At 50.5% G+C, this 14,059-nt stretch overlaps 1 protein-coding gene across 1 annotated transcript in view; it reads right to left on the reverse strand.

The window, feature by feature from the left end:
* RPF1 (ribosome production factor 1 homolog) overlaps positions 1-14,059 on the reverse strand; it is a 231,025-nt gene that overhangs the window by 86,747 nt on the left and 130,219 nt on the right. The window contains exon 4 of the mRNA XM_069641594.1: positions 4,849-4,944. Coding sequence (XP_069497695.1) covers positions 4,849-4,944 — 96 coding nt within the window. The remainder of the gene's footprint in view (positions 1-4,848; positions 4,945-14,059) is intronic.

The raw sequence follows: 14,059 nt of genomic DNA on the forward strand, positions 1-14,059 counted from the left end.
ACTTTTAGGAGAGCCTAGAAAGGCTTCCCTGAGTTACTGCACTGAGGGCGCTGTGTAACATGAAAAGATGATGCCTATGGAGTTCTTAAAACACAATAATCAAAGAACACAAGAGTAAAGCACACATCAAAATACATGAGAGTGGGGGGAAAAAAGGCTCACACTCTCCATGAAAATAAAATCAAGTCCTCAAAATCCAGCAAAGGTGCTGGGGGTGGGGGGGTCCCTAAGGTGAAGGGAATTAGCACTTTTACAGGGTCATGATCAAAAATACATATAAAAAATATTTAAGAAATTTCCTATGTAAACTTTTGAACAAATGAGGCTCAAAGTCACACATTTAAAGCACTTGGAGGCATCCATTTTGTGAAACGGATGAGCCTCCTGCGCTTGTGTTAATCTTTGCCCTTGCGGAACTAATGAAGCAAAAGCCAGCTAGCTGTAATAAACAAAAGTTACCAGCAGGTGGCTTTGGCTTCATTATTGCCGGAGAGCAGAGATGAACACAAGCTGCTGATGGTAAGTGCTTTAAATTTAATTCTTTTTTCAAAGCACTGCAAAATGAATGCTGCAGTTTTCTTTCTAACTTGGAAAGAAAACCGCAGCATTATAACTTTGTATTTATGTTTGTGGTGGCTTCAGCTTTGAATTTCCTGGGCTTCCCCGACCCGGGGGAGCCTAGGAGACTCAAAGCTGAAGCCACAGCAAACAAATACATTATTTTATTTATAAATGCTGTGGTTTTCTTTCTACGTTTCCCGGTCTCCTCCGAGCCACGGCAATAACACACAAAAATGTTGCATTTATAATTGGCGCGCATTTGCATTTTGCCTTTCATTTTACGTTTTTTGTGCTTCCCTGGGCTTGGGGAGCACCGCAAACGTAAAATGAAAGTGAAGGCAGTCCTCCATATACAGCTCTGCTCTGGCTGCAATAAGCAAAAGCTCCCAGTAGGGGGCTTTTGCTGCTTGTTTAGTGCCGCAAGGCCAGAGCTTAACATGAGCTGAAAAGGCTGCCTGAAATTACATAATGGATGCTCCCATGTAAACGCTTTGAGCCTTGTTTGCTCAAAAGTTTACATAGCAACTTTCTTAATAAATATTTATATTTTTAATATATATTTTTGATCATGGCTAATCTTTTGAGCCAATAACATTTTTGAGTGAACTATTCCTTTAACCTTGACAGCATTACGGTCCCGGTCTCCTCTTCAGTGAAAACTTTAGGAATCTACCTGGATGCGACGCTCTGCATGTCTAGGCAAGTGAAGGTCATTGCTTCCACCGCGGCCCACACCACAAAACTGATTAATGCTTCTAAGCCCTTCCTATCCCCCCTGATAGTAGTCTTACTATCGCCCATGCAGTTATCAGATCTAGGATGGACTACTTTGTTTGGAGGCACCTCGGCCCACAACTTTCAGAAAAAGCAGGTGATCCAAAACACTGCTTTACGAGCAGCTCTCAACCTACCCAAAATTGAGCACATTTTGTTAGCAAGAATGAATGTTTGTTGACTCAGAATACGGGAACAAATCTTGTTTAAAACCCTGTCAATCACTCACAGATGCGTGCTCCCCCATATCCCTCAAGAGAAAAATCAGGAAAGCACAATCCTCCAGGCCAAATAGATCTGCCTATGTAAAGCGACTCATTCAACCGAACTTCAAAAAGGTCAAAAGGCGAGTGTTAAATTTCCCTACAAATTGCTGCAAAACACTAGAACGGTCTCCCACCGGCACTACGATCTGACCAATATTACTAGGTTTTCAGGAGAGTCTTAAAACACTGGCTCTGTGAGTAAACGTTTTCTGAGAAAGCCTGACCTAGAAGACTCTTTGTGCCTTAACCTACGAGTAACTGTCTTAACAGCACCCTGATGCCCCTGGGTTTGATGCGATTTACAAGGTGCATCAAACCAGCAATTAGCACAGTAACCTTTAGTTAAAAAGTAATTCTAGTTCAAAAATGTGACATACAATTCTGACCTACTATACCTTTCAGAGGGGCTACAGGCAACTCAAAGATAAGTAAGAACTTTATGAAACTGTTTTAGAAGAGCACTAAGCACAACCCAGGGTCACCAGTTTTAGAAAAACTATTACAAGCTAAGTAAGGAACCTCATACTTTTAAGAGGGGCTACAAGCAACTCAAAGACAAGTATTAACTCGCAGACTGTTTTAGATCTGTATACAGCAGATCAGAAAAAACAAACCCAATAGTACACTTTGAGAATGACAATCTGTTATTCAAGGTAGGTAGTAAACCCTATTGGTAAGCTTTTACACTCATTCTATTAAGAATAATAAAACAGTACCAACACTTACTTTTTAGAAGGGGGTGGGAGGACACGATGCAAAGCAAGTAAGAACTAATGTACATCTTAGAGAATCAGAATGCAATTCAAAAAGTATAACACTTCATGATACTTTGTAAATTCTTTCAGAGAATCCTCATCTTATCCAGTCCTTCCATTGTCTATAGCATGAGTTTTCTCAGAGGCAGAAGAGGAATTTTAGTGGTCTAGGAGTCAGCTGAAAGCAAGCCAGGATAGGGTTCAGTTGCAGGAAAGTCAGAGTTCCAAAGGGTATCTTCTTAAACAAGCAAGTATTCACTTTAGAATTAGTTGAAAGTGTTTAGGGACTTCACAGAAGATTTTCTACACAGGTTCGAGCATTAGGACTGGGCGAATGGTAAGGGAAAGCTCCCAACCACACGAATCTCCCACTCAGACTCACAGGATTCACACAAGGCTTAAGATAAGTACTACCCAACCCTACACAGTACCCTAGGTGAAAAGAAGAGCTTCTGGGTGGATGCCTTCAGGATGCAGAAGCACAGGACCTGGTCCCTGGATTGTTGGTCTGGAGACTGAAGAAATTAACACTGGATAGGAACTTGAAGCAGCAGACACCAGAAGAGGCTCCAACTAAGGATTCTTCTCGGATTGTCATGGCTCTGTGGATTTGGCAGCTTTTTACAGTGGCCAGATGAAGAACGAATATCACTGGTCTGATCTCCTTACTCTCTCGGTCTTGCACTCTTGGGAATTCAGGGATTTGAATATTGTCTCTGGAGGTCCAGCAAGGGTCCACCAAAGTGCCAGCTGGATTCGGACTTTGGAAAATCGCTACAGACGTCTTTTCTTCATCTTTTCTCGTGATTCAGCTACGGTGGTCAACTGGTCAGCAGCTTCCAGGTTCCGAGTATTTATCAGGAACTACAGCAAAACTTCTGCAAACTCTCCATGCAGTTTACAGAAAGGGGCAGTCTGGCTGTCCAATCAAGTCAGCCACCACCCCCCACCCGCCATTGGGAACTGGTTCCTTTCAGGCAAGGTGAAAGACAAAAGGCTGCAGAGTTTTGGACTCCTCCCTCGCTTCCTGCCTTCTCAGACACTCTGGAGCCTAGGCGTGGAATACAAAGGATTTCCGCCAAAGACAAAACCACAACCAAAGTCGTTCTTGCCTAGAATGGCAAAAGACCTCCGAAACAAGCAAACGAGAAATAGTGAAAAATGAAAGAACCCACAATTCCAGCAGAATGGTGGCCCTCATGTGCATTACAGAGGCTGATTTAACAGTCTGCGAGTAATAATGACTAAAATTCATAAAAGTAATTACACTGCCACCAGCCATTCAAGTAAATTGTAACAAATGTTACCAGGCAAGTAAGAAAGGGGATACACTGTATCCCCCCCCAGCACTAATGTGGGGTGCGCTGGCTCACTAAAATAAATGTAAAGGGAATGGGAATCCCACTCTACTTCTTGGGAACAGTAGTTCACCCAAGAAATAAGAGAATTAAAACGGAAGGCCCTGCATTTAAAATGCTGTGTGCTGCCATAATAGTTTTTTTTAGAACGCGCTCGATACCGAAGGATTCTAAGCCCGGACCCGGGATTCAAACCTGCGCTGCTCTGCGTCCTCTTGCTTCCAAGACGAGCGTGTTGCCACTGAGCTATACCACCCGTGCCCAGTATAGCTCAGTAGTATAGTACTTTACAGTCAGTATAAAGTTATAGGAAACTATAACCCCAATCACTATGGAGAGACACAAAAAGGTCACCCATAAAAAGAGTAAAAAACTAGGCGAGGGGGAAAAAATAATAGTAATAAAAAAAGATTTCCACTCACCTAGGAATGAGGGAAAAATTATCAAAGCCCAGCAAAAAGTCCTGGGGTTGACAGGTCAAGAGGATTTATCACGGAAAAGAAAATCTTATGTAACAGCCTGGACCTGAGGTTATTTAGATGCCATTTACCAACATAAATGGACACATTTTAAAAACAATCAAACTGGCTTGGGCCAAGAACAAGTAGATGGGAGGATCGAAAAGACTGATATGTCCGATAAGGTGATCTACATTCGCCTAGGTGTTTGACCAACTTCCCTCTCCAAATGTATGTGCATTTTATGATTTCAGGAGGAAGTGGCTTACTATTGGTACTGGAAAATGATGAGAGAAGAAGGCAGCAAACTATGCAGAGGAGTTCCGATATGAACATTCTCTGTTGAATATAATTTTTGCAGATACTGCAATGTGGAGGAGCAGAATTAGTAGCTAGCAATCCTAATTGTGGTGGACAGATGGGTTGCAAGTCCTCTTACTTCCATGATGGCACCGGGATTCATCAGCACGGATTGGTCCAAGACGTCTGATGTGTCTAACCTTAGGAGGTGCGGGGGGAGGTGGGAACATGCCCCAAATTGCTCTGCATACCTTAAATATCACTAAAGTGATGGGATGATTTAAGGGGAAGGTAACCCCAAATCTATGCAGATGACATAAAGGGGCTTTGGGACAGCCCGTATCCCAAAGCAATGTCAAGTAAAATAAATATTTACCCCTCGAGGCCGATCTGAAGTTGTAATGAGAATCTTGGGTGTAGACTGTCTATTGAAGTAAGATGCAAATTCATCTGTAGATTCATCAAATGTAACCTGGAAAAGAACAGCAAGTGCAATTTAGTTAACCCACTGTAGACAAATATCAGAATTAAGAAAATAAAAATAAAAGAGCCACTCATCAACATAATACACACAGGTCCCAGTTTTGAGCATGTAATCTTTACTGTGTCTTACCTCACCAGGTCTCAAAGTACTCTAAGGCCCCGTTTGAATATTTTAAAGAATTTTACACAATCATTAAAAACATAATCAAGGAGTAGGGCAGTAGATGTTTGAGATTTCATTATACCAGTGTAAGTTAAGGAACAAGTTACTTACCTGTAACTGGTGTTCTCCAGCATGGGTCTGGCATGGATTCACATGCTCATGAATATTCCCCGTCGTCAGGCTGGGAATCCTCGGTAAAGAAAAAACCAGTATCAGTTTCGTTTCTGATCTGTCTTTCGTAGTAATAACCAATCACTGGTCTCTGCGTCATACTGACCACAGCCAATGACTGCCCTCTACCTAAGCACCGCCTCTGGCAGCCATCTTCAGATTTGGAAGCACGTGAAGTGGCAGTATGACCAAGTGAAGAGCCGCAGAGGGGTAGGAGGGAGTGTTCACATGTGAATCCATGCCAGACCCATGCTGGAGAACAACAGTTACAGGTAAGTAACTTGTTCCTTCTCCAGCATGGGGTCTGGCATGGATTCACATGCTCATGAATAAAGAATACATAGCAGTACACACATGCACAACCACGGGATGTGGCAAAGGCTCAACATTAAGCATTACATCAAACTCAACATTAAGCATCTTACCTCCTCACCAGGCTCACCTCAGGCGAACAGGTTGCGCAGCACTGCTTGGCCGACCCTGGACTCCTCCCTGGAATCCCGATTGACGCAGTAGAATTTCGTGAAGGTGTGTGTCGACCTCCACGTAGCAGCCCTGCATATGTCCAGCAGGGGCACACCAGAAAAGAACGCCGTGGTAGCTGCGATCGCTGTGGTGGAGTGGGCTCTCGGACGGCCAGGCAGCGGTCGGTTTGCCAACCGATGACAGTACATGATACAGCCGGAGAGCCACCTGGAAATGGAAGCCTTCGAGAGAGCCTTCCCCTGATTGACAGGTCCAAAGTTCACAAAGAGTTGTGACGTCTTCCGAAAACACTTCGTGCAGTCCACGTAGAACTTCAGCGCTCTAGCCACATCCAGCGAGTGCAAAGTCCTCTCAGCCGGCGACGAAGGCGACGGGAAGAACACAGGCAACACCAAGGGTTCGTTGAGATGGAAGTCGGACGGTACCTTGGGCATGAAGGAGGGGTGCGTCCTGAGCACTACCCTCGTGTCGTGAAAAGTCAAGTACGCGGCCTTGCAGGAAAGGGCCTGGATCTCTCCCACCCGTCGTGCGGAGGTGATGGCCACAAGAAACGCTGTTTTCCATGACAGAAACTTCAACGGGGCCGAGTGCAGAGGCTCGAACGGAGGTCCCATGAGCTTGGTCAGCACCACGTTGAGCTCCCACGCCGGGGCCGGCGCCTTCACCGGCGGGAACGATCTGAACAGTCCCTTCATGAACTCTTTCACCAGACGATGAGACCACAGGGACGTCCGGCCCGTGGTTCTGGTGTATCGGGAGATCGCAGCAAGATGAATCTTGATGGACGCGTGTGCCAGTCCAGCTTTGGCCAGCGTCAGCAGGTACGGCAGTACTTGGGGAGCCGTAATCCGTAGAGGGTTAATCCTCTGTGCGTGGCACCAGACAGAGAACCTCTTCCATTTGTGTCCGTAGCATTTAAGAGTCGAGGACGCCCTGGCCTTTGCAAGAACCTCTCTGCAGTCGGCCGGTATGTCGTATCCTCCAAACTCTAGCGCTGCAGGAGCCAGGCCTGCAATTTCAGCGATTTCGGGTCGTGGTGGAGGATGGCGCCTCCTTCCCTGGAGAGTAGATCCGCGTCCACCGGCAGCTTGATTGGCGGGGACGCTGACAAGTCCAGAAGGTCCGGGAACCATATCTGCCTCGGCCACGCAGGTGCGACGAGGATCATCCTGCACCGTGACCTCTTGAGCTGGTTGACAAGCCAGATTAGCAGTGGCAAAGGAGGGAAAGCGTAGAGGAACAGGCCCTCCCAGGGGAACGAGAAAGTATCGCCCATGCTCCTCGCCTGGGGAAACCTGCTGGCGAACCTCCGGCACTTGGAGTTCGTCGCCGTCGCGAACAGGTCGATCGGTGGTGTGCCCCACCGTCGGAAGAGGCGATCCACTAGATCCTGCCGTAGTTCCCACTCGTGGCACGAGCGCAGCTCCCTGCTGAGTGAGTCGGCGATGGTGTTTTTTATCCCTGCCAGATGAAACGGCACCAGAAACATCCTTTGGGCGACTGCCCAATGCCACAGGTCCTGCGCCTCCTTGGACAGTGCTGGGGACCTGGTTCCGCCCTGTTTCCTGATGTAAAACATGGTGGTGGTGTTGTCGGTGAAGATCCTCACCACCTTGCCCTTGAGGGACGGAAGGAAGGACCTGAGGGCCCAGAACACTGCACGGAGCCTCCAGGAAGTTGATATGGAGGGACTTCTCCGTCGGGAGCCAGAGGCCTCTCGCGTGCAGATTTGCGGTGTGCGCTCCCCACCCTTCGAGGGAGGCATCCGTGGTCACTGTCTCCTGGTGGTCTGGGGTCTGGAAGTCCATGCCCGCCGTCAGATGCACGCGGGTGCCCCACCACCGGACCGCTCGGCGGAAACTCTCGTCGAGTGTGATCCTCTCCTCGAAGCCGCCCGTCGTTTGGATCCAGCGCGCGTCCAGGAACTCCTGCAACGGGCGCATCCGGAGCCTGCACATGGGAATGAGGTAGATGCAAGAAGACATCATTCCGAGGAGGGACTTGATGGACCTCACCTTGGCCGCGTCGGAAACCAACATCCGCTGTACCTTGCCCAGGATGGACCTGGTCCTTTCCTCCGACGGGGAGGCCAGAAGGGACACTGTGTCGAGCTTCGCTCCCAGAAACAGTGCGTTTTGCACGGGTACCAGGTGGGACTTGGCGTAGTTCACAGAGAATCCCAGGTCCGTGAGAAGTTGGACGGTCCTTGCCGTGTGATCCACGGCGAGTTCCCTCGTCTTGGCTCGGATGAGCCGGTCGTCCAGGTAGGGGTAGATGTGAATCCCCTCGCGGCGCAGCTGCGCCGCCACCGGTGCAAGTCACTTGGTGAATACCCTGGGTGCCGACCGTAGTCCGAAGGGGAGGGCTTTGAACTGGTAGCGACGCCCTTGGACCACAAACCTGAGGAATTTTCGGTGCCCCTTTAGGATGGGAATGTGGAAGTAGGCATCCTCCAAATCCAACGATGACAGGAAGTCTCCTTCCTCCAGCTGCCCCAGGACGTGCTGGAGGGTGACCATCCGGAACTTCTGCGCCTTGATGAACTTGTTCAGACGTCGCAGGTCTAAGATGGGGCGCCATCCTCCCGTCTTCTTCACGAGGAAGTATCTCGAGTAAACTCCGGAGCCCCGAAGCCTCTTTGGGACGAGTTCGATGACGCCCTTCCTGAGCATCGCTTTTACCTCCAGGAGAAGCTGAGGGACGTGAAGCTCTTTCCTGGCCACGGGGGGGACGCGCGGGCACCTTCTTTGAAACTCGAGCGCGTGGCCCCGGGCCAAGGCGTCCAGCACCCAACGGTCGGTGGAGATGGACTCCCACACGCTGACGAAGCTCGCCAGCCGGCCTCCCACCGGGGTGCTTCGGTGGGGGCCCGACCCCACGGCCGGTTCAATCCTGTTTCGACAAGGCTTTGCCGCCTTGACCTCCTTGGCGACGACGGCGGGGTCCGCCAGACTTGCCTCGTCCTCTGTAGGCCTCCTGAGACGACGAGCGGGCCGCTTGACGGTAGGTGGAGAAACCGCCGCCGGAACCTTTGGAGGCGCCCTTGCCTCCGCTGCTCCGAAAGGGTGTCCGTCGTTGCTGCAGAACCCCAAGGGCCCGGGCCGTCTCAGTGTCCGCTTTAATGGCCTGAAGGGAATCGTCCACTGTTTTCCCAAACAGGTTGTTCCCATCGAACGGCATGTCCAGGACTCTGGTCTGTAGGTCTTGACGGAAGTCCGTAGCCTTGAGCCATCCACGCCGCCTAAGGCACACGCCGTTGCCCAACTGGCGAAACCCAGTGTCGGCGATGTCCGTCGCAATAGTGATGGCGTGGTCCGACGCCACCTCGCCTTCCTGTAGGATCTCCAGGGCATCCGCCCTCTTGTCGTCCGGTAGGAAGTCCAGCAGGGGAGCCAGTTTGTACCATAGCTCCTTGTCGTAGCGGGCCACGATAGCCAAGGCGTTGGCCGCTTTAATCGTCGTCGCTGCCGACGAGATGACCCTGCGTCCCATAGCGTCCAATTTCTTTCCCTCGCCGTCCGGTGGGGAAGTCGATGTGGAGGCCGCACCCCCCCCGCTTTCTTCCTGGCCGCCGCGGAGACGACGGAGTCCGGGGTAGGCTGCGCCCGGAGGCACAGGGGGGCCGCGTCCGGGACCCGGTACTTCTTCTCGTACCGGTCTCTTCTAGCTGGCGTCGTGGAAGGGTTCTTCGCCTCATCCCAAATGTCGTCCAGTAGAGGCACCGCGAGGACCGTCTTCCTCTTGGCCTCGCGCCGTTGATAAAGGAATCCTTCCTTTTTCTTCTCCTCAGGGCAGAGTTGGAAAAGCTCGGATGCCCTGGCTATCATGGAGTCGAACGATCCAATCTCGTCGGGCGGAGAAACCCTGGTGGGAGGTGACGACGGTAGATCCTTGTCGTATACCTCGTCGTCCGTACCTGTCGCTGCCGTGTCAGTCCCCGTATCATCCCTCGGGTGGACGGGGAGGAGGTCTGGACGGGGCGCGACGGCTGAAAAGGAGGTGGAGGGTGAATCCTTCTTTTCTTGGGAGGGGGAGCACCCGAAGGTCCCGGTTCAGGATCCCCCGACGGGAGAGGTTCCTCCGTCGGCAACGGTAGTCTCGTCCTTATCTCTGAACATAAGGACTGTATAGCCAACAAAATGGCCGCCGAGTTGTCTTGCGGCACTGGCAGAGGGGAATCCGACGGGCGATCAGGAGCCCCGTCGGCACCCTCGACGATGTCGTCGTCACCTGCGTCGGGATCCATCCCGACGGGCCGGTCTTCTTCCACGCCAAGGCCGTGGCTTAAGACCTCAATCAGCTCTTCCTCTGAGGTTGAGGCCGAATCTACGACGACGCCCTGCCCCCCTTTTTCTTCCCCGCCGGGGGTTTCACGGGGGTCCTATCGATGGGCACAAAAGAGGACTCCCTCCGAGGTGGCAGGGAGACTCTGAGCCCCGAGGTCGCCACCACTGGTGTAGCCTCCACAGGCTGAGCCAGGGCCGCCGCGACAGTATCGATAGAGGGCTTGGCCGGATGGATTAAGGCCTTCACCACCTTAGGTGCGCTCACCGCCTAATCCTTGAGGGGGGGGGACACTGCCTCGCTCCCCCTCCGATGGGGCCTTCGAGCTCGACCGGGGCCTCTCCAGGAGCTTTGCCGGGTGCTCTCCCTTCCTCTTACCCGACCCAGAGCGTTGGCTCGTGGCTGAAGGTGCCGGGGAGGGTGCGCCCTGCCTGGCGCCCGTAGAGCCCGACCGTTCGGCGCTCCCGGTGCCAGCGGACTCGCGGTGCTTGGCCTTGTGTTGGACCCCCGTCGCCGGGGCGTCCTCAAAGGTCTTAGAAGACCGCTCGGATTTCTTCCTCTTCTTCTCGCCTGACGGGCTCTTCCCTTCCAGCCAGTTGGCGAGACGTTGATGGCGGTCCTTCATGGTCCGCTCCGACATATTGCCGCAAAACGCACAGTCCTTCTCCACGTGCGTCTTGTCCTCATGTAAGCAGTAGAGGCAAAAGGAGTGTTCGTCCTCCTTAAAGACGTTCTGCAGCTGGCATCCAGGGCAGACCCTGAACAGCTTTCCGGGCGTCGAGCTTCCCTTCTCCTGGGCCATGTCCGGGCCTGAGAAACTTCTGGAGTCCTCCAAAAGCGTAGCTCGACGAAATCTTCACCCTTGAGGGGCGCAGACGAATCCGACACGGGTCCCCGTTGATCGGATGGAGAGTCGGTGGAGCTTGAGGCTCTTTTGACCGAAAAAAATGAAGTTTTGAGAAAAAACGTGAAAAAATAGCACTAACGCTCGAGAGCAATAGCACGAGGATCCCAACACATGAACGTGCGGTAGAAATCTGAAGATGGCTGCCGGAGGCGGTGCTTAGGTAGAGGGCAGTCATTGGCTGTGGTCAGTATGACGCAGAGACCAGTGATTGGTTATTACTATGAAAGACAGATCAGAAACGAAACTGATACTGGTTTTTTCTTTACCGAGGATTCCCAGCCTGACGGGGAATATTCATGAGCATGTGAATCCATGCCAGACCCCATGCTGGAGAAGAATTGGTGCAGTCACAATGTGTGAGACTACACAAGATTGATCTGCTTGGTATTAGGTAACCCACCTTCTGGTATAGGTCTGTACTAGAGACCATGGTAGTGTGACTGAGCAGCTAGACCCATCTCAAGAGGGTTAAATGTGAGCTGTGGAGCTGTACACATGAAACCGTTAATACAAGTAAACAAATAACACTTCTACTCAAGGTTTCAGTTATGACATGCATTACTTATCGTAATAGCATTTCTGATGCTTGTATCTGCTTAGATCCACATGCTGTGCATATAGTCCGACATCTAGTGGTAACCGCAGAGTATTGCATCTGGTCTTTCGAGGAATTAAAGGGGAAATCGACATGGGCGTGCCTGTAACACTATCCTTACGTGACATGTAGGGTGTACCCAAAATCCCTTACGCGTCGAGGTTCCTCCGATTGTATTTTTTCTGCCATGAGGGAGAGTTATGACCATCATGAGTGAGCACAGAAGAGAGAAGAAGTAGTAAGATGTCTATGTTTCTTCCATCCGAGCGGGGATGAAGGGTGGGTGCGTGTGAATCTAAGCAGGTACAATCATCAGAAATGCTATTACGGTAAGTAATGCACGTCTTCTGATGCTTGTGAATCTGCTTAGAATCACATGCTGTGCATAGACTAGCGAGCAGTACCCGGAGTTAGTGGTGGGATGTGAGAAGGAACAGTAGTGAAAACATGTCTTAGTACTGCTTTTCCCACCTGGGAATCAGACCTAGACTGTCTAGGCAATAGTGTTTTGTAAAAGGTGTGTACAGAACTCCAGGTTGCCGCTTTGCAAATTGACTCAAGAGGAACGTTTGTAATGAATGCTATGGTAGCCCCAGTGCCTCGAATAGAATGTAATCCAGGCTTGAAGGGCAGATCTCTTTTGGCAAGTGTAGCAGTGTGTGATGCAATTGGAAATCCACCTAGAGATGGCCGATTTAGAGACAGCAACCCCTTCTCTATCAGCCGCCACTGAAATGGAAAAACGGGTTCGTCTTCCTCAGTGGTTTAGTTCTTTCCAGACAGTACATGATTGCCCTGAGCACATACAGTGTGTGTAGGTTTCTTTGCGTTTCTTTGCGCCACGTAAGAAGGGTGAGTGCGCAGAATCACATCTCTGAATTGTGACAAAGGGGTCTAGAACAGAAAGGCCCTGTAGTTCACCGACTCTCACTATGGTAGTGACTGTGTTAGGGAGAATTCTCTGTATAGGCTAATTTCCCAAACCTAGTGGGTCCCCCAGCAGCTTTGCTGGATTTTTGGGGTTTATTTTTTTCTCCTGCTAAGAGGGAGTCTCTTTCTCGCCCTCTGATGCACAATTTGAGAATGTCCTTTGACTATGTAATGTGTTTTATGGGCTATGGGGTCTTTTACTCCATAGGGCTTCATGTGTTTTTGGTATGTGTGTTACACAGCACCCTCAGTGCAGTAACACAAGGGTGTCATAGTGACCCCCCAAACAGACTCCCTACCCTGGGACTGACTACTGTGTTCCAGGGCATGTAAAGTCACCATTGACTTTACTAGTCTCAAATTGTGAACAGAACCAGTACCAACCATCATATTGTGGAAGTACTGGTAGGGGTAATTAGATTGCCCCTGGGTCTATTTTCCAAGGGGGCACTGTCCAGTCCCCCCTTGTCAAGTTTCTGGCTGGTGGCAGTGGTTACCACGCGAAATATTCCACCGGAATATTTCCTATGGGATTTTCCCATTCATTTTGAAACGCACCACTTTTTTGGTGCAATGTTAAAGATACCGCCGGGTTATTTATTTAATATTTATTCCCCGGTTGGGTCTTTTTGCCAGAACTCAGTTTTAAAATGGTGTTTGTGTTCGCCTCTGTAACTCCAACCCAAGTCGAGGCCTTTGTTCCACTTTTGGCGGGCTTCTGCACAGAAGCCTCCAAAAGTGGTGCCACTCTTTCTGGGTCTACAGGATGTGGGGGGGGGGAAATAGGCACCCTGGACTGAGTTGCCTCGGCAACTCAAGTCACACTCTTGTGTGATTGGTCCAATGTTTGAGTGACAGCTAGGACTGATGAATGGGAGTTTTCTGCATAAAAGCAGGGCTTTGGGGACTGGAACTTCAGAAGTCGCCACAGGACCTAAAGAATCCGAAGAGGGAGAAGCTGAGCCGACCTGCAACGACGACCCCACCGGTGGAGCCCTGCTGAACCGACTCACCACTTCCCAACGACAGAGTAGATCTTCTTCCAGGAGAGTCTTCTTCCTTTGAGCTGGTGGGGTTAACCAGTTCGCCTTTTTTTCGCCTTCCTGGATCGTCTCATGGTCGAATCGCCCGTGCCAAGCACCCCGGCGGCCGGATGGTCACGCTTCACCACTACCGCGAATAAAAGGGTAGTACCTTTTAACCGGGAAACTCCGCAGCTGGTTTCTTCCCTGGCAGTGCAACGTCCTCCAGCTTTCCTCCGCGTTGAGGTCTTCTCTTCCCATGGATGAAGCACCGACTTACACCCGCTGCCAGGAACAACTGCCCCCGCTGGAGCTTTCTCACTATTTCAGGTACTGTGTCCCGCCTGGTCTCCCTTGCAACAGACTGTCCAAGGTGTTCCGTAAATCCTTGACTCTCTATCCTGGGGTGACCTCGGACCGGTTAACTAACTTTTCTGAACTGATCTAACTCTTTTTGAACTATCTGCAAAGACTTTTAAAGTGTACTTCAACTGTGTGATCTTGGGCACATTCCGCCTTGCTCTCTCCGAGAGTGGGCCTGGCCTA

This window comes from Ambystoma mexicanum, chromosome 1q (genome assembly GCF_040938575.1).
Source record: "Ambystoma mexicanum isolate Mex_15411 chromosome 1q, UKY_AmexF1_1, whole genome shotgun sequence".
NCBI lineage: Eukaryota > Metazoa > Chordata > Amphibia > Caudata > Ambystomatidae > Ambystoma > Ambystoma mexicanum.